We start from the raw sequence: 19,808 nt of genomic DNA, 5'->3' as shown, positions 1-19,808 counted from the left end.
CCCTCAATATGACTGTATTTGGAGCTAAGGCCCTTAAGGAAGAAACTAAGGTTAAATGAGATTGTAAGCATGAGGTGGTATCCAGTTCATTTGGTATCATATCAGAGAGAGACAGAGACAGACAAAAAGGGAGACACAGATACCAGTGATGTGCACACGGAGCAAAGGCCATATGAGGACACAGTGAGAAGGTGACCATCTGCAGGCCAAGAGGAGAGGCCTCAAGACAAACCAACCTGCCCTCATCTTTATCTTAGACTCTAATCTTTAGGACTGTAAGAACAGAAATTCTATTGTTTAAGCCATTCAGCCAGTGGTATTTCATTGTGGCAGCCTTAGCTAATTAAAGCAAATGTTAATGCAACAATTGGCTCATATAGTCAATTAAAAAGTGGACCAAGCACTTGAATAGACATTTCTCCAAAGAAGATATACAAATAGCCAATAAGGATGTGAACACATTCTCTATATCATTAGTCATCAGGAAAATGTAAATCTAACCACAATGAAATACTACCTCATACCCATAGAATGACTGTAATAAAAAAATACAATAACAGATGTTGAGAAGAACATGGAAAAATTGAAACCCTTGGACATTGCTGGTGGGGATGTAAAATGGTACAGTTACATGAGAAAACAATTTGATGTTGCCTCAAAGTGTTGAATTTATAGTTACCATATCCCAGCAATTTCGCTCCCAGGTATATGCCAACAATTGAAAATATTTTCATACAAAATCTCATATACAAAAACATTCCTATCAGCATTATTCACAATACCCCAAAAGTGAAAACAACCCAGTGCCCAATAGATAAACAAAATATATATCCATTCCATGGGATACAATTCAGCCACAAAAAAGAACTGAAGTACTGATTCATGCTGCAATTTTAGCGAATCTTGGAATCTTTCTAACAGAAAAAAGCTAGACACAAAAATATAAAATATGAAGGATATGAACTGGGGTTGTAGCTCAGTGGTAGCGCACTTGCCTCACATGCGTGAGGCACTGTGTTCAATCCTCAGCACCACATAAAAATAAAGATTATTGTGTCCATCTACATCTAAAACATATTTTTAAAAATATGCAGAATAGACAAATTCATAGAGATAGAGTGTTTGCTAGGGCCTTGGGGAGAGGAAAAGAGGAACTGGCTGTAAGTGGGCATGTGATTTCTTTTTTGAGATTATGAAGATGTTCTGCAATTAGCAGTGATAGCTGCCTAATTTTGTGAACATTACTAAAATATTTTAAAGGTGTATACTTTTATAACTCTTATAGTGTATGAATATTTTAGTTAAAAAGATTAAACCAAATCATTGCCCCAGATGGTTAACCCGAAGTGAAGATGAATGAAATTGTGTCTTGAGTATTAATAGTTCTAACTCATATGAGCGGGGCTTTGGTTTTTCTCCATGATCATGGGTGATGGATATGTATGTACTCACTTGTATATAAATCTAGGTGTTGTCTCTGATGCCATTCAAAAGGATTTTGTTTTGAGACAAAACAAAATCCTTTTCCACAAGTAAAATAGGACATTTTTAGAAGTTGAAGCTGCTTACTCCTTTTTTGAATCATCCCTACCTCAGAGAGAATCACTGTGCTGGTAGATCTGTGAAGATGACAGGCCTATTTTTCTGACATCATTAAAAAATATCTTTAAAAACTTGCCAAGAGAAAATCATGACCTCATTCCGAGGGATCATTCCCATTTGAAGTGTACCCTAACACCGGCAGCATTGACATCACCCAGGAGCTTTTTAGAAATGTTGATACCTCAGACCTACTGAATCAGAAACCATGTGTTTGTTTCCTATGCTCTCCAGATGACTCATGCAGACTGAAATTGGAGAAGCACTGATCTAGAGAAATCGCAAATAGGAACAAAAGTTTGTGCTCATTTTTTGTAATAACCATTTGAGTACTTTACATGCAGCTTTTAGAGCATAACACTATCTCACTCGCCACCCATGTAAACTGTTGAACTTGTGTACACTTATCCCTTGGATCATGTTTTCTAAATCTATTCTCTACTAAGTGGATTTGAGGCTTTGTACTATTCTTGCAACTTCTTCAGGATAATTTAACATTTAAAAAAATTCTGTTTAAAAGGATGTAGAAGTCCTGAAATGAAGACCATACAATTTCCAAAATTGAGGATATGGAACTCAGCTGGAATGCATTTATTTATTATAATCCCCCAAATAATTTCAGTTGGTACAACTACTTCTTAAAACCATATCAATATTAGGCTCAGAATTTAATCACAACCAAGCAATTCACAAAAACACTTTAAGCAACAAAACATGCTTAATATTTCTTTAGGACGGTCCTTCAAATACATGTACAGCATCACTGGGTACTACACCAAACTATTAGAAGGTGACCTTTATGTGCCCAATACAACCATATGACACTCTTTTGACACATGTAAAAGATGAATTTAACTACATCTCAAAATAAAATCTTTAGGGTGCAACTTGTCTTATATTTTAAAGGATATTCTAGGTCATTTCTTAGGCAAGCAAAACTATGCACACTTTTAGGGGGAAAACAAACTGCTTAGAGTTTTTATATCATACATTTCAATTATGGGTAAACACTTAAAATTTTATATTTTAAAAAGTATCAGTTAGTGGAAACAAAAGTTGAATTTCCCAGCGTGTCAGGTTCTCTTGAATTCACAGCTTTCTGGATAAATAAGTGTAATGTCACTAAAATAATTTCCACTCTTATACATAGTTTGGAAATAATAATATTTTGGACTAATAATTTTCACATCTTAAAGGATGTGTTTTCTTTATATCTTTGTCAATACTAAACTCTTTCTTCAAAAATTTTGTATCTATTTTTGACACTTTGGCCTGAACTTCTTTATGGAGAAAGAAAAATCTAACATCTTCAAACTTTAGCAGGTTATACTGGGAGGAGAGGGGTTATCATAACTTTATTATACCGTGTATCAACAATAAACCTTCTCATAGAGAAGAAAATACTTTAAATACCTTAAATCATATTTACAACAATAAAAATTCACATTTCATGCTTTAGTGAGACATTTAAATCAGCCATAAGGTAGTAGTCCTCATAGTTTATTAAAATAGAGCCCTTCTGGTATCTGGGCCTCTGCTGTGTGCCAGACAGAAAGCTCTTGGTGTTATGAAAATAGCATAACTTCTGCCATCCTCCCATCCAGTCACAAAACTGAGGGTATCTCCTCCTAGCCATCAAGTTGTGGCTGCAGTCCTGTGTCCTAGCAGGGTGGCAACCAACGTGCTGCAGGCCCCTGAACACAGGAGAATCAGCTTGATGGTTTGAAAAGTGCTCTAGAGCCTGACTGTTCTCTACTGTGAGTCACGGATGAAAGCAGCTCTTCGGAGCCCAGCTCAACTCTTAATGTGTCTATTGCACAGGATTGTAGACGGTTCCAGAAACAGTGCTGTCTTTCCCTAGCTACTATATACATTTTTCAGATAAGTTCAGTGTTTCGCTGGGAAATGTGACTTGCAGGGAGTTACCCTTAGGAGCGGGCCCATCCCTGCTCCTTCCTCCCACCTCATCCACCAGTAGCACACTCTCCGAGTCCTGGCCCTGTGAGGAGTCTGAGGTCTCTGATATTCGCAAAGTTCTCAGTGAGGTGGTGTCTGTTTCGGCCAGGCCCATGCCAGGCACGCCTGGAAGTAAATTCCTGCCTGCAAGGCCACTCTCACTTAGGTCTGGCAGGTAGAGGAGGGTCTGAGATGTGCTGCTGATCTCCTTCAGCTCCCGGGAGATGAAGGAGCGAGAATGGCTGGACATGGCAGAAGACGTCCTCCGACTCTCGGAGCAGTGTGGTCTGGAGCGGTCTCTTCGGGACCCACCGATGCGGCAGAAGAGGCATTTGATCTTCTCTATGGCTTTACTGAGCACGGTCTTTCGTAGAAGGATGTATATCCAGGGGTCCAGGATGGGGTTCACAGAAGCAATTCGGATGGCCTGCAAATCTGGGTTCTTGCTGATTTCTCTCACCACACTTGGCTGATACAACTGGTTGACGAATACACGCACCTGCACAAACGAGATGCCCACATTTAGATTTTATGATTAAGCAACCGAGAAAACACTCAAATCTTTGGTAGCAACATTAGGTAGCTGCTCTCTTCTGTTAGTAACTTCCAAGAAAAGGGCAGTTTACACGATGAACCTCAGAATAACCGGCAATTGCAAAAAATGCAATTACATTTGTTTGGACTTAGTATAAATAAATATTTTTGTAAGAATCTTATGAATATCTTGCGTAGATCAAAGATGGTGTACAAAAATGCAACGTATGTGCACGAAATATATGAATAAATACCGTGAGTCATCCGTGAACTGTGTGTGAACTGAAAAGGACTCGGAAGCCATTCGGCAGGAAAGTCTGGTATCTGGGAACTCCCAGGGGCAACCCTGCTGGTTTGAGACTGCCCGGTACATGTGACTTCCTACCTGCCTCTAAGTTCACCACAGCACGGGAGATGGGGGTGACCCACTGGAAACACAATCAGAGGTGGGTGTGGCTTGCCAAGATGCCAATCAACCTGTTTAGTACAAGACCCCTGCCACACCGAGAAGCAAGACTCCTCCCCCTGACACCTTATCCCTTCTTTTGATGTATTCTCGCTTAAATGAAGAATTGGAGCCATTTTTCAGTTGTTCAGTTCCAGCTCCTAACAAGGCTGGAAAACCTACCTATCAGGTGCTCCAATTCCTTTAAAAAAAAAAAAATATATATATATATATTTATATATTTTCTGGTTCTGTCTCTTACTTTTATCTAATTATTCCAGATTTTCTATTGCTCAGGCAGCTCTCAGTCTTCTAAGCAGGAAACTACCCTGGTGGGGTGCTGGTTGTCCCACGACAAATGAAGTCTCCTTGTGAAGCATTTTGCTAACTTTGTTTCTGTGAGTGCTTTTAAGTTTTCATCATTCTAATGAAATCTCTTTTTTTTTCCAAGAGCTACTGATTTCCCCTATCAGAGCAGCTGTTGTATATATTTTATATGATACTCACTTTTAAAATCAGCTAAACATTTAATCATTACAGAGAGCTGTGTTTTAGGTATTATGGTAGGTTTTAGGGACAAAAAGTTGTACTAGATGTCATAAACTTTCTGAAGGCAGAGAGTAATGTACAGTCCAGAGGACCGAAAAGTGGATCAATTATTATTGTGGAGTGATTTAATGATATGAGAGAGGTGTGCACGGGGGAGCTCAGCTAATCCAGACCTGGAGGACACACTTCCTGGAGGAAAGGAAGCCCTGAGTTGTGATGGATGAGTAGGAATTTGCTAAATATAGAAGGAAGGAAATAACTTTCAAAGAGGGATAGCTCCATGTGCAAAGTCATGAAGAGTGAAATAATGTTAGCTTCTAGGAATGTTGAATGATTCACTGAAAAAAGCATAAATTGGTATAAACTTATGGAAAACTATTATTTTGCTCCTTAGAAAAAGCACTTGTTAAGTGTATACTCTCAAATTTAAATATTTTTTTTAAATCTAGATCTTCTAATCACACTGGTATCATTTATGTAAAAATCTCACCTGTAATTCACATAAAATGTGTGTTTGAGATCGCTGCCATCTATTTAGTAATTATTTAGTCAGTATTACCTGCCTTTGGTAATTATTTTAGGGAGAAGTTAAAAGCAATTCTTTAAAAAAAATACTTTTATTTATTTTTATGTGGTGCTGAGGATCAAACCCAGTACCTCACATATGCTAGGCAAGTGCTCTACCATTAAGCTACAACCCTAGTCCCAGCAATTCTTAAAGCTAGGAAATATAAACAAAAACCATAAAAAAGAGAAAAAGGAACTCATAAGAGCATACCTAGAGCCTATATCTATTAATTAGAAACAAATATTTCTAAATTTAACAAGACTTCAGGACATTGCTGCCTTTACCATGTAGTATAATAATTAACGATTCATGTTGTTATGAATCATCAGAAAAAGGTGGTGATATTTTAGAAAAATTTACAACAATGTGGACAAAACAAACAAAAATGGAAGTTCAAAATGTTTCAAATAAGTTTCATTATTTTTCAGGATTCAACTTATACGAAAACCATTCCTGGATGATGCTAGATCAATGACATTTAACTATATTTCTATTTCTTCCTTAACAGAAGTTTAGATCTTAATCAGCTATAGGTCCACTGATCCTTCATTAAGAAAATCTTGTTGGTCTTCCTTCGTTTTGCTTTGGGAACTTACTTGGTTGCAAAACCTGACCCAAACTTGGCATCAAAACCTGATCCAAACTGACTATGATACTATTTTTAGTTTTATTTATTCATCTTAGAGTGAATATTTCTGTTTTGTTCCAGGGGCACTTTCCCAGTTCTGTTGGAAAGATCACACATTTTATGACATACTAATAACTGATTGAAATTCTGAATTCTGAAACACATCTGGCCCTACAAATTTAAGATAAAGAATTATGGACTTGTAAATTCATCAAACAGAGTGGTCCAATGACTGTAAGATGAAATTATCATTTTGATCTCTGGAAGACAGCTAAATAAAGAATGAATAGCAGTATATGAAGTCTTCTCTTAAAATACTTGCAGGAACTATGCTGGGATAAATGATGATATCAAGACAAAGCTTGACTGATTTCTTGAAAAAATCTTCACAAAAATTAGTAAAACAAAGCATTGTGGTTTCTTCTTTCTAGAAGCTTGATTGAGGTCCTCAGTGATACCTGGGAACTAAATGTTCCCTTGAGACTCTCCTCAGATGAGGTATTTTTTACTGAGACCTGAAGGTTCTTCTCAGAGTTCCCCACATTGTTGTCTGTTCTGGGCTCCCAGGTTCCAGATGAATTCCATGATTTTTTATTTTGTTTTGTTCTACAAGCCTATATTTCTGCTTAAGAATTATTTCCTGCTATTGGGGTCAATGGTAAAATGCATGAGGTCTATATTTTACTCACATCCCATATTATGTTTCTAAGGTTAAAAGAAATGACACTTCAATATCTGTCACTGTGTGTGGCAGGGTTTGTGTTGACTTGAGACTTTAGTGCCTCTAGGTGGCAGTGTTGCTCCACCCCGGCGTCTGGTAACAGGGTGCCTCCCCAGGATGTATTTTGCACAGCCATTTCCAAGATTCTTTCAGACCAGAATCTTGGACAAGTCTGAATACTGCATTTCTGAGATTTTAAACATTGACATGTCATGTTGCCTGTTGCTTCTTTACCACAACCTCAAAGGAAACATGGTTACTACTGAAAGGAGGAGAATTTTTGAATAGTTAAGATGGGATGATATTCACAGCTATTTAAAGGAATATTAGGACTTAGCATTTTATTTTTTTAAATTTCTGTGACCTTTTGGAAAAGTCAGAGGATTGAAAAATAATTGATGACTGGTGTTCACAGTCAAAGGTGATGAGAGGCAAGGAAAGTATCACTTCTGTGCCTCACTTCATCCACAGCTATGATTAATTCTGACTACTGCAGAAGGGAATGCTGCGGGGGGAAAGCTTACAATTTAGTACAAGCTGCTAAACCTGGCTTTTAATGTCTCCTCACTAAAGGGGAGTTCACAGGGTAGCAGAAGGATGAGTATAAAACACAAAATTCTAAATTCAGGGAAAAGTATCCTTAAAAGTGGGTCAAATTATTTGAAAAGAATGAATATGAATGATGAGTTTTACTTTGCATAATATTCTCAAAGGAGGTTTACTTCAAATAGACATGGGGGAAAAATCTAAAACAAAAAGTTCATGCATTTTGTAATGTTTGAATAAATTTAGCAACTTCTGCATCACTTTAAAGGCTACTTGATTTTTTCTCCCTGAAGGGAGGGAAACCCAGATTAGAATGGGAATATCTACAGCAGTACTTCAATGTCATGCAGGGAGGTGAAAACTTTCCTGGAACTCATGTCCAACGGGCCTTATATGTTACACAAATAAACAAGTGCAGGCAGTTTCCAGTGTTGGAAGACTGTGCTGATGATAAAACAGAACCTCTGAGTCAGAGGGGGGAAAAAAAAACATCCTAAACAATTCACTGAACTCAAGCAACACCTCACCTTTCAGCCAATTTTAAAAGGTGAATTTTAAAAGCTGTAGTACCTGCAGATTTGTGCACATGATTTTCACTAATATTGGCATACATGAAAATATTTCAAACTTTCTGAGACTGATTAGAGCTTAGGTTTCAAGAGCATTGGAACGTAACTTGGAGAGGATTTGATAAATTCACAAGGTGTAATGACAGGAAAGTTCAAGGGAGGCTACATGTTGTAGAGGTAAATGCCCGAGTTTGTAATCAAACAAACCTCTGTTCAAATCCTGGCTGTTCTTCTTACAATTTGTGCATAAGTTGTTGAAGTGTGTACTACAGTGCCCAGGATAGAAGACATATGCTGGCTCTCTTTGCTTTTCTTGTAACCTATATAGGGACACTTGGTCACTGTGGAGTAGATCATTAATTTGAAAACTGTGGGTAGGGGGTAACTTTAGGATGTGGTTAATGACATGGTATTAAAAACATGTACTTTCTACTTAAGAACAACCTGTTTGCAGGGAATGTTGAATTGACAAAAGAATGTTGAAATCTTAATCAGAACAATTTAATAATTGATTTTCAAAATAGTAGTACTTTCCAGTAAATACCAAGATCTGTAACCGGATTTGTGCACGCATGCTACTTGGTCTGTTCCAAGAACATAAAAGGAATTATCTGTGTGTGCTCAGTTATCTCACTCACTGCCTTGTGAAGAGTCCAGAATTGACACAGCTGTTACTAGAAGGTCTTACCATTTTTTTTTCTTTGAAGTGAAAGATCATGGAAAGAGTTCTGACTCTGTGGTGGTATTAGAGACCTCATTTCCCATTCCTTCTGGGTCACTAAATGAACACTTACTGCAGGCAAGTTAATCTCTTGTTAGTCAATCTCTACATTGCAAATTTATTTCTAAATTTTTTTATACTCTCATTTTCAACATTTTAATAGAAGACTATAAGAATAACTTCAGCTCCGGGGGAAAAATATCTTGTTAGTAGGTGTTCAATGAAACCAAGACTTGACAGGTCAGCAAAGGGTGGTGAAAGGAGCATTTGACTAAGATTCACCCAAGCAACCCAGTAAGTTTTACTGAAAAATTCTTTTTTTAAAAATATCTTTTTAGTTGTAGATGGACACTAGCACATTTCTTTTATTTGTTTATTTTTATGTGGTGCTGAGGATTGAACCCAATGCCTCATGCGTGCTAGGTGAGCGCTCTACCACTAAGCTACAAATTCAGCCCCAACTGAAAAATTCTTCATGTGCAGCTAGGGAAGCTGACGTGCAGAGACGGTGAAAAGGACAGTCTGCTCTATTCTCTTCCCAGAGCTTTTACAAGATTCAAATGAGATGTCAGATGTGGAAATACCTCACTTTTTTTGTGTGTTATTCTGCTGTGTTCAAGGTGCTAACTTACTACTGGGTCTGCAATTTCATGTTATGACTAAAAAACTTGCTTCTAGAAATTGCTGTTTCTTAACTTAGCCAAAGTTATTTAAAAAAATCAAATCTTTTCGATTCTACTGCAGTTGTACCCAAATTTACTGCCTTATTCTATTACCCACAAATGCAATTCTTACTCACCTAAAATCCCATCAGTTATTTTATAATGAGATTCCAGTTTGCCTTAAATAAAAAAGTGCATCTATTTATACAGTTTTCATCTGCTTTGATAAGCTTTTGCTGGTCAAATGCTGATGATCAACTAGTTTCTAGTAATTTTGTCCGTTCTTCTATTTGAAATCAGTCTTAGGATTTTTTAAACACAGGAAAATTGAATAAATGATAAAGTATGCTTAAGATAAAGAAAAGGGGATTACATTCTTTGGAAATATGTAGATAAGACAACCTCTGTAGCTTGTCTTTATAGAGACAGTTAGTTTATAGTAAGCAACTAAACAGATACTCACAGGAAGTTATTTTCCTAAGGACTTAAATTTTATCTCACCCAAGCAGAAGATTAATCAAATTGACCATTCCACTCTCAATAGAGATGAATACTTGTTAATTCAGAGTAAGAAAAAAGAAAATAAATAAATATGGCCTTGGCTTGCCTGTGCATGAAGGAAAATGCCTTTCCAAATCCTACATTATAATTGCTTAGCCCTGAGGCAAAATATTTGATTACAATCATTATCTTAACATTAGTATGGTAACTGCAAGATTAGGTAGCAGAAATTGATCTAGCTGCAACATTTAACACAGGGATGTTAGGAAGTTGTCTTGCTTGCACATTTCTGAATTCAATCCTCTTTTATTTATCTTAAGTGTACTCTTTCATTTATTCAGCTTTTCCTGTACTAAAATAAAAAAACAAGATTGATTACAAATAGACAAAAAGACAAAATAACAAGAACCATCTTCCTATCAAATCTTGACATTTGATGTTCCTATGAATTTCACTTCCACTTTCTACCTTTTTTGTTCATTGACTATGATTCACTTCAGACAATTTTGTAGGTTCTGCTCAGCACAATGAATTCCCCAACCTTTCTTAAACTTCCATTCCAGACTCAGATCTATTTATAAAACATTTATTTTTTGATAGCAGACTGAAATCTACCTTTTATACTAAACTCAGTGTCACACACCCTCTGAGAGCCACTGTAGCTTTTTCTTCCCTGGTGTCCCAAAGACAGAAACTTGGCTGCTTTCCAGTGGCTACATATTTCTCTCCTACTTTGTGTCAAGCTTTCAAATTTCCTTGAGATTTTAAAAAGAAACTATATATGCCCTGGTAGGTAACCTTTCCAAGTGATTCAAAGGATTTGATTTTTCCTCAGATAGGTTTAGCGACAACTTTATTGGATAAAAGTTAAAATTGATGCTTCATTAGTTTCCCTGCAATTGAAAATAGAGCCGGCTGCTTTAACTGCCAGAGAGTTTAGAAGCTTTAATCTTAAATTACATTATGAGAAAGGTGAAAAAGAATGTTGCAAAAATAAGCCAAGGAGGACTGTAATTGTGGATGTTTCCCTTTTGATTCTTTAATTGCTGAAGTGTGCGTGGGTGGATGGGTAATAATATAATATCCCATTACTTAATAATTTACACTTAAACTGATTCTGAAATTAGTTTTCAGTAGTCAAAACTTAAGGCTAAAAACTAAGCCACTACGATTTGTAAGCTTCCTTACTTCACAAAATCTAGGTAAGTTCTTGACTAACATGATTACTCCTTAACTGAGCCAGTTTCAATGTTCAGGTTGAGATTACTTAATATCTACCATCTATTACTGACTTTCTACAGACTTGACATTTTTTTTGTTAGATTAAACTATGGTTAATTTGCAGACCATAAATACAAGTACAACAACTTATTGTCCTCAAATAATTTCAAAGGCTTTGTCATAAATGGTCCTATACTTTAGGGCCAAGTCTACTGTCAGTCTATAATAGAAGGCCTCTCGTGATGATGGAGGAAAACCCTGTATCCGTGGATTTGCAGGAATCAGTTAGCTTCACATGCTCACCTCCAACCAAAACATTTAAAAAGTATGAGCTTGTTGCTAACCTCCTAGCTCTGATTCCTTAGTTCCTTAAAGTGGATGTTCTGTAAATAACAACCACTCACTTTGTCATATACTGTTCTGCAAAACATAAGGCAGAGGCCAAGGAACCCAGACCTTAGCAGGGGCAGAGTGCTTTCTTACAAAAGCTCACTTGATCCTGAGTTGCCATCACAGACAGTAAAATATGTTTATGTGGCTCAAGTGTGACTTCACTCTGTAAATTACACTGGGTCCTGGAATGGCTTAAAGGCTCTTCTGCCAATTATATTTACTTCTGTTTATACCAATTGGCAAGAAGCTACTGTATGCTGGCTCCCAGCCACCTCTAAGTTCCTTCCATTTACAGTCACTTATCAGAGATATAATATTTTTATATCAAATAATCCTGTACAGTATTAATAAAATAAAGGAAAGAACAATAGCCCGTTACATGTATTTCCTCTTGCTTCCAATAAGCCTAAGAAAGAGTAGTCATCTCTTTTTTGAGTCGGTGTTTTGTAATTTCCAGGAATGCAGTATTTAGAGAGATGGAGGAACTTAGAACTTTATCAAGATAAACTAGATAAAGAATTATGTTCACCTGCCTATCTGTTACTGGTGCATTCCATCTTAATAACAGGCAAAAATAGAAAAGTAGGTAGGCTTTGAACCTTTCTGCTTATTTTAAAAGTTAATCCAAAGGCAACTTTAAAGAGAATGTTGTCCTGAAAATAAAGTGTACCAAAACTTTAATACATACAGCACAAAGGCCAAAATTAGAAGTTTTAAGAGAGAGAATGCAATACTATAGGAGCAGGGTTTGGAGTCTGATGGCCTAAGGGCCACAAAAACCATAGAATTTTGTCTGGGCAATAAATAAGAATCCTCTCTACACCTCATAAACCATCTAAAATCTCCATAAAGGTACTGTACCTCTCATGGTTATTTGAGTATTCAAATTCATTGACTTATATAAACCAGCCTGTCCATAATTGGCCCCCTCAGAAATATTACTTTCCTGGCCTGCAGAAAGAACTAATGAACCCAAGTTTGGGCCATGCCCTGTGCAAGAGTTATAATTTGAATGCATTAAAATGTTCTCCCAGGCACAGCATGATAAAGAGCAGGGAACCTAGCTCACTGTGTAGTTTCTGCTAGATTTTCTCAGCAATCACTCCCTTCTTCCTCTGTGAGGTGAAGGAGTTAGGCAAGACTCAAAAGCATTGGCTATCTCTTCTAGCACTAAAATGCTACTTTATCTAAGGAAACATAACCAAACCAAAAGCTCTACATAAATCAAAACACCCAAAGCCCCACTGGCCTAAGAAATGGTTTCCAAGAGAGATCATCACCCCTGATGTTTTCAGGCTCTGCAAGTTGTCAGTGTGGAGGACTGGGCTAGATGTTCCCTCCACAGGTGACAGAGAGAGGGGTGTGTGTTCCCAGACAATAGGGGACTAATGTCAAGCACCAAGGGGGTAGGTAGGGGTTGTCCCTGGAGGGGGAGGAACCCAGGCTTTCAGAGAAAGAGTTTCAGGGCACATAGGGGAAGGCACCCCTCTCCCAGTCTCAAAATTGGGCACTCAGAAGGCCTCCCCAGAGGCTTTCTCAGAGAGGCCTTGTGGGGGGTTCCAGCCCCTATTTGGAGAAGACACAATTCAGAAATCCGAGGGAAGGGAAGGAGCAGGAGGAGAGAGGTGGATGAGGGAAAAGGGCAGAACAGGGCCTGAGCCCGGCCACTCACCACGAGCGGAATGGAGCAGATGAGCACCACCAGGGAGGTGGCAATGAGTAAGATGACCATCTGGATCTCCGCGCCCGCCATGCGGCGGAAGCTCCGGCGGCGGCGAAAGTCGCTAAGGCGCGGCAGGGCTGGGGAAGCAGAGGGGTTGCCCCGACAGGCAGCAGAGGACACCGCGGCGGCGGCAGCCGCGTGGTGCTGCTCGGTGCCCAGCGAGGTGCGGCGCATGAACTGGCGGTGCATGCGGAGCAGTGCGCCGCACACGAGCACGTTGCAGAGCACAGTGGCAAGAATGAGGAAGGAGCTGAAGCCCGCGTACATGTAGGAGAAAGCCGCGTACGCCGTCACGTTGGTGGTCCAGTCGATGAAGCACCAGGTCTGCGGGTACTGCAGCTGAGAGCGCCCGAGGCCCATGTTGGGCAGCGCACAGAAGAGCACATTGGATGCATAGACGGCGAAGAGAGTGAGGCCGGCCAGTCGCTTGTCCACGTAGTGGCTGTAGAAGTAGGCGTGGTTGATGGCCAGGTAGCGCTCTATACTCATGGCACAGATGATGCTGAGACCCGACAGACCGAAGAAGAGCAGGATGAAGGTGCTGTAATCGCACAGCGCCTGTTCCCCAGGCCACTGGCCCTTCATGTACGTCGCGATGGTCACTGGGCTAACCAGCAAAGTGCCCAGTAGATCGGTGACCGCCAGCCCGCATACCAGCGTGTAGAAGGTGGTCTCCTTCTGCTCCTTGCGCGACTTGCACAGCACCACGATGGCCACCAGGTTGCCCACCACCCCGAAGATGAACATCACCGCCGGGATGGTAACGGGGCTGTTCAGACGGTCCGGACTCGAGGAGGCGGATGCATTGACCGCCGGCGTGGACATGATGGTGGTCGACAGTGCACAGCCTCGCGGAACGATGCTGGGTCTAGGGATGGCAAGAGACAGGAAAATGATCAGTGTGCGGAAGTTATTACTTGTAAGGTGTTAGACCCCTACCCGAGAAACTCTGCTGATGAGACAAGGGAACTTGATCTTACTCTCTGGACTGTAGCCACTGACTGACTTGCGGCTATCGAAATCCCCAGGCTCCCGATACATCCTGCCAACAGCACCACTCCACTGACATTAATATTTAGATGCTGATAACTGCCATTCTCTCCGCCGCCTCCTCCCAAACGAACCCACTCCATTGCCAAGATGAACAAGACCCATCTCAAGGGAAAAGTGACTCCTAGTGTTGTTCCCGAAAGATTATGAGTCGATAAAATTCTCACAGAAATCAAGTAATAGAAAATAATTTGGAAAGCTTGCTCTCTCTCTCTTTTCTTAGTTTTCCTGGAGTAGTACCCGACCCCTGCTCTGTCTACCCGATGACCACTACCCCATCTTGCACCCTCTTACCTTTAGTGGACGCGGTTGTAGCAGCACCGTAGGCGCTCAGGCTCAGGCCTCAGATCCCTGGACCTGCCCCCAAACCTGCCTTCAGCCTCGTCCGGTTTAATGTGGAACTTACTAAGCCTTAGGCTTTTTCGGAGCTGGGTCTCCGTGGCTGCCAATTTTCCGGAACTGGGATCAGAGTGGTCAGTTTTCACAAAGTTGTCGAACGGGAGGGGCAGCGGATGGGTTAGTGAAGACTGGTGTTGGGCTTTTTGTTTAATTTCCCCCTATCCTCCAAATATGAGTCCCCGCTTGGTAGAGTCCGCAGGTCTTGGCCACCGGCAGGTAGCGTCCAGGTGTGTGGCCGCGCGCGCAGGTGGAACTGTGCGTGGGTCCTGGGTTCCTGCCGCCCTCCTCCCCAGCCCAGGGCAGAACGGACGGCTACCGTCGTTGGCGGCTGCCACTGAGACCGCTCCTGGTGTCTTGCGGGTGGCTCGGGGTCCACGCAATCTGGGGCTCTGACCTAGAGCTGTTCATCTTCCTCTCTGGCTGCCGGGTTTCGAGCTCCGCTCTCCCCCTTCCAACCTCTGTACAAACTTTTCTCCTCCTTTCAAGTTTCCCTGGCAGAGGCGGAGACAGGCGGCGCGCGGCCCGGGCACCCATTGGCTGAACTGGAAGGGGGCGGAGCGTGTCCTCTGCTAGCGCCGCTGGGCGGAGGCCGGGCTCAGACCTGCGCCGCTCCAGCTGCGCTGCTGGGGGCGACTCTTAAATCTTCTCACCCGCGGACTTTCGGAGAGGGCACCGCCGGCGGTGATCAGGGGAAGCCCCGGTGCTTTCCCGGGCACCCTCACAGCTTGTCCCGAACTCTCCATCCAGTGTCGGGGGCAGGGGGCGAGGGAGACAAGGCTAAACCTGGCGTCTCGTCTCCCTCGCTCCTTGCCGTTCCCAGCGGGCTATTTCCCGCACCTCTGCCCCCGAGGTGCAACATCCGTGTCTCGGGAAGGGAGAACAATGGCTTTGGGACTTCACACTGGAGTAGCGGTGGGGAGGAGAGGTGGCAGTGTGCGTGCGCGCTGTACCCTATTCGGGTGCGCGCGCGGACACGGTGGGTGGAGGGGTGGGTAGGTACCAGGCTTGGGCGTGGAAACTACGAAGAATTCTGCCTCTCACCATAAAAGGAGTTGGTTGGCAGTGCCCGGGCTGCGGGCTGCGCTCGATAGGGCACCGCAGGATAAAAGAGAAAGGGAGGGAGGAGGAAGAGAGAGAGAGAAACAAGACGGGACTACAGCGTCTCCTGGCCCAGGTGGCCGAAAGCCTTGTGGCTTGGAGAGTACAGGAGAGAATTGGCGAGAGTGAGAGTACAGTCTAACTGCGGAGATCTCTCCCCCTGGGGAATTTCTCCCACATGAAAGAACAGGTAGACTGAGCTTCCGCCTTGAGCCGGTTGTATTTCTGTTAGACACCTTCCCCATAAATCCTTGGAAAGGCCAATCAGAGGGTGAGAAGGCGGTTGAAAGTCACGCAGGCAAAAGGATTCTCTAAGCATTACCTTTACCCCACCCTTTTCTTTGATTTACGGTTGTTTGGCCTTGTCTGGTGGTGGAACAATTTTTCCATGTACTCATTTATTAACTTCTTTCTACTTAAAAAAAAAAAAGTAAAGCGTCATGGTGTAATTAAAACCGCTTCATCATTAAAAAGAAAAAGGGCGGGGGGAACTATACAGTGATATTGTGTGAGCCTTCACACAATTGAAATTCCTAGAAAAACCTCTTTCCATCTTTAGTACGCTTGCTTTTAACACATCTCACAGGGTAAGTAACGTGATTCCTTTATATGATAATCTGGCACTCTTTCTTAAATGTGATTTCATGAATGAACAAACCTGCTAAGAATTTGTCTGGTTCCCCAGTCAGTCTCAGTAACAAGTGAGTAATAAGAGAACCAAAGAGAGCATTTCGTCAACGAATTTCTGGTCATAAAATATCTAGAATCACATTGACATGTGTTAAGACCTGTAGCATCATTCTGTCGTGTATACTATTTTATCATAAGTATCAGAAGGAAATAGACAAATTTGTTAGCTAACATAAAAAGAATAAATGGCAATTGGGCATTTTCTCAGTCTTAATCACTACCATAACCACTTCTGATGTGTATTCTTCCTTTGTATTATGACCTCTGGGATGGTGCCAGCATAGAACACAAATCAGAAAAGTGGGAACTGTGCATTCTGCCCCCATTCCTTACTGACCACACTGCATTCTATCGCTTGTGTCAGTTGTTGTCAGTAAATATGTGAAGGGAAGGTGGGAAGTTAGTTCTACTCACTTTCTGCTCATAATTTTTCCCCAGTTTTCTTTCCTTTTGAAGCTCCTTTAAAAAATAGAACAGTTACAATTGGTTTGCTCATTAATTTTTTTATGATGAATATATTAAAAATAAAACTGAGGCATGCTGCTGAGGAAGTTAGTCACTATTACAGGTTTTAGCATGTCATTGATAAGTTGGGCTTCTTATCAATAGAACTTTTTTTTATAAATGTGTTTTAAAATTTCTTTCTGGTAGCTTTAAGATGATGGTAAATAAGTAAAAATTCAGTATATGAAACTAAAATAAAGTGCAGTGAAGTTTATCTGGATCCTCTTTTAATGCATGATTCTTCAGAAGTTAGAAGTTGAAAACTTGCAAAACAATTTTATTTCATTAGTTTGAAAAACTGGGATGGTGAAGTTCAATTTACCTCATCTCTGCAAGGATTCCATGTTGCAAAAGGAAAGGGAGAATTGCCATAATTAAGTGGCAATTCTTGTTACTGTTTGTATATGTCAAGGGAAATATTTTATATTCTAATCATTGTTGTCTGTTTTCCCTTGCAGTTTCTGCTTCAGTCCTTACTTCTCTGAAATGGAGGACCCAGGCTCACTTCTTTGGAACTGGCATTAAATCCTCTCTGAAGGTTTAAACTAGTCCAAAAACTGCCTGATCCATCTGTTTGATGGCTCTGTTCTAGCTGTTTGACTGCTTTGAAGTAAACACCTTAAGGTGGGAACCCACTTAAAAGCAAATGCTGCTAAGGGGATACAAACCACGTTCACTTTGACGAGGTTGAATCTTCTTAGATCAAAGGAAATATGGGACAGGCAGACCCTGTGTTTCAGCCAGCAGGAATGGGGTAAGAAAGGGAATGATTCCTGGGAGGAAGGCAGCAAGATGACTCAGATCTGGCCTGGACCCTTACTGAGCTACAGCTGGCAGGATCTTAGTGCATTCCCGAAGCACTAACATTCATGTTGTAAAGCCTGTGCAAATTGTGTTTGCTCTTGTGTTTCATGACAGGCCATGCGGAGACTCAAAACAGAGTGTAAAAGGCATCTATCTGGTGCACATAACACAGTGCCCTTGGACACATTTGTCTTCCACACGCTCAGCCAATTGGTTCAGTGGAATATAAACATGGCATTCACCCCTGGGCATGGAAAGAGGCCTACTATGATTGTGGTTGTGGCCCTAATGGTGTCCCTCCCTTTTCAGTGGTACATTTCAAATATGTGGTCTCCTGATTATTTTCATTTTCTAAACATGAATTTTATGCTGAGTCTAGGGCCTGGAGTTGCTACACGTGTCAGAACTGTAATTAACTCCCCAACATCTTCATGTGGTGTTCAATTACTGCTGTGGAGGCTGGTAACTGAGAGTAATTACTCTAGGCTGCCTCCTGCTCGGACAATTACACTCCTCAAAGTGATGCTCTCTGCTCTTTTATTTGTCCCTCCTTTTTCTCTAACTGCTTCTGTCATACTCCCCTTGTGAATTGGGCCAATGGACAAAGTAAGGTGACTATTTACCTATGATTGATTATCTTTGAAGTTACACGTGGAAAGATAAAGCCTAACTAGGTTCAGGAGTCTGTCTTCTATAGGAGGGAGGATCTTTTGATTGCATTTCAGTTCCTTCTCATGCCCCCATTTTTTTTTTCTAAACTACAGAAGATTTACAAGACAGGCATGGTAGTGCACACCTGTAAATTCAGTGACTTAGGAGGCTGAGGTGGTAGGATTGCAAGTTTAAGACCAGCTTCAGCAACTCAGTGAGGCCCTAAGCAACTTAATGGAATCCTGTCTCAAAATGAAAAAAAATAAAGGGCTGTGGATGTAGTTCAGTAAAAGCACCCCTCGGTTCAATCCTCAGTACCAAAAAAAAAAAAAAAAAAAAGATATACAAAACTCACTGGTTTAATCATCAACACCAGCATCACTTGTAGCCCATGTTGTTGCATCACTTTCACACTTGGATTCACACATGATTTTTTTTTTTTTTTTTGGCACCAAGGATTAAACTCAGGGTTGCTTAACCACTGAGCCACATATCCAGCCCACTTTGTGAACAAACATGTATTAAAGAAACAAGCTATTATTTTACAGGACTCAGTTTATCCTACCAGATGCTATAGCTGCAGGGTCCACTTAATTGGCATCAGCTCATCCTGGCCACAACTGAGACCCTTGTCCTGCAAAAACTGGTAATGTCCTGGCACAATGCTTGGCATACCCAAAGTATCATGAGAGTTCAGGAAATTAACTCCTTGACCTTTGTGCTCTATATAATTTTTATTTTCGTCTGTTCTCACAACAGTCCCTTTGCTTGCAATACCTGTATACACAGAAATATGCATCCAAACTAAAGAGGTATATGTACAAGTTATGGCCTCCATCCCACCCATGAGCACATCTCTCATGCATTTCCAGACATAGATCCTTCCAGTCCACCTAAAGCACAGGGAAATACTATGGGTCCATTTTCCAGTGAGCAGGGGCCAAGGCCCGATATACTAACTGTGCTTTAATTGGCCAATATAGTCGTTTTTGCTATTCATCTTTCCTTTCATTTATCCATCCAACAAACACTCACTGAGAGTCCACTGCTTATAAGTGTGCACTAGCCTATGAGTACGCACTTTGAGTAAAATGAATAGTTCCTGCCTCTGTGCAGGTTACCATGTAAAGGAGGAAGATTATAGTCCAGAAAGAGGAAAAAAAGACATTAAATGTACAAATAAACTCACACCAATACAGATTTACACACTGTGATCAATGCTATGAAAGAAAAACAAAACAGGACAGATTTCATTCAGATTTGAGACTGGAAATGA

General features: G+C 40.9%; 1 protein-coding gene across 1 annotated transcript; it reads right to left on the bottom strand.

The window, feature by feature from the left end:
* Positions 1 to 2,160: 2,160 nt before the first annotated feature.
* Ptger4 (prostaglandin E receptor 4) lies at positions 2,161 to 15,393 on the bottom strand. Its single transcript, XM_005325618.5, has 3 exons — positions 14,681 to 15,393; positions 13,286 to 14,204; positions 2,161 to 4,054 (listed from the first exon to the last, which is right to left on the bottom strand). The coding sequence occupies exons 2-3, from the start codon at positions 14,159 to 14,161 to the stop codon at positions 3,464 to 3,466; spliced, it is 1,467 nt and encodes a 488-aa protein (XP_005325675.1). The 5' UTR covers positions 14,162 to 14,204; positions 14,681 to 15,393; the 3' UTR covers positions 2,161 to 3,463.
* Between the last annotated feature and the right edge of the window lie 4,415 nt (positions 15,394 to 19,808).

This window comes from Ictidomys tridecemlineatus, chromosome 1 (assembly GCF_052094955.1).
Source record: "Ictidomys tridecemlineatus isolate mIctTri1 chromosome 1, mIctTri1.hap1, whole genome shotgun sequence".
Classification (NCBI taxonomy): Eukaryota; Metazoa; Chordata; class Mammalia; order Rodentia; family Sciuridae; genus Ictidomys; species Ictidomys tridecemlineatus.
This window is presented reverse-complemented; position numbering and strand designations above follow the sequence as displayed.

Excerpts from the sequence above, each read along its gene's own strand:
- Ptger4 (XM_005325618.5), bottom strand. The coding sequence starts at position 14,161 with ATGTCCACGCCGGCGGTCAATGCATCCGCCTCCTCGAGTCCGGACCGT. Across the intron at positions 4,055-13,285 it reads TCTGCTCCATTCCGCTCGTG|GTGCGTGTATTCGTCAACCA; the intron begins GTGAGTGGCCGG and ends TCGTTTGTGCAG.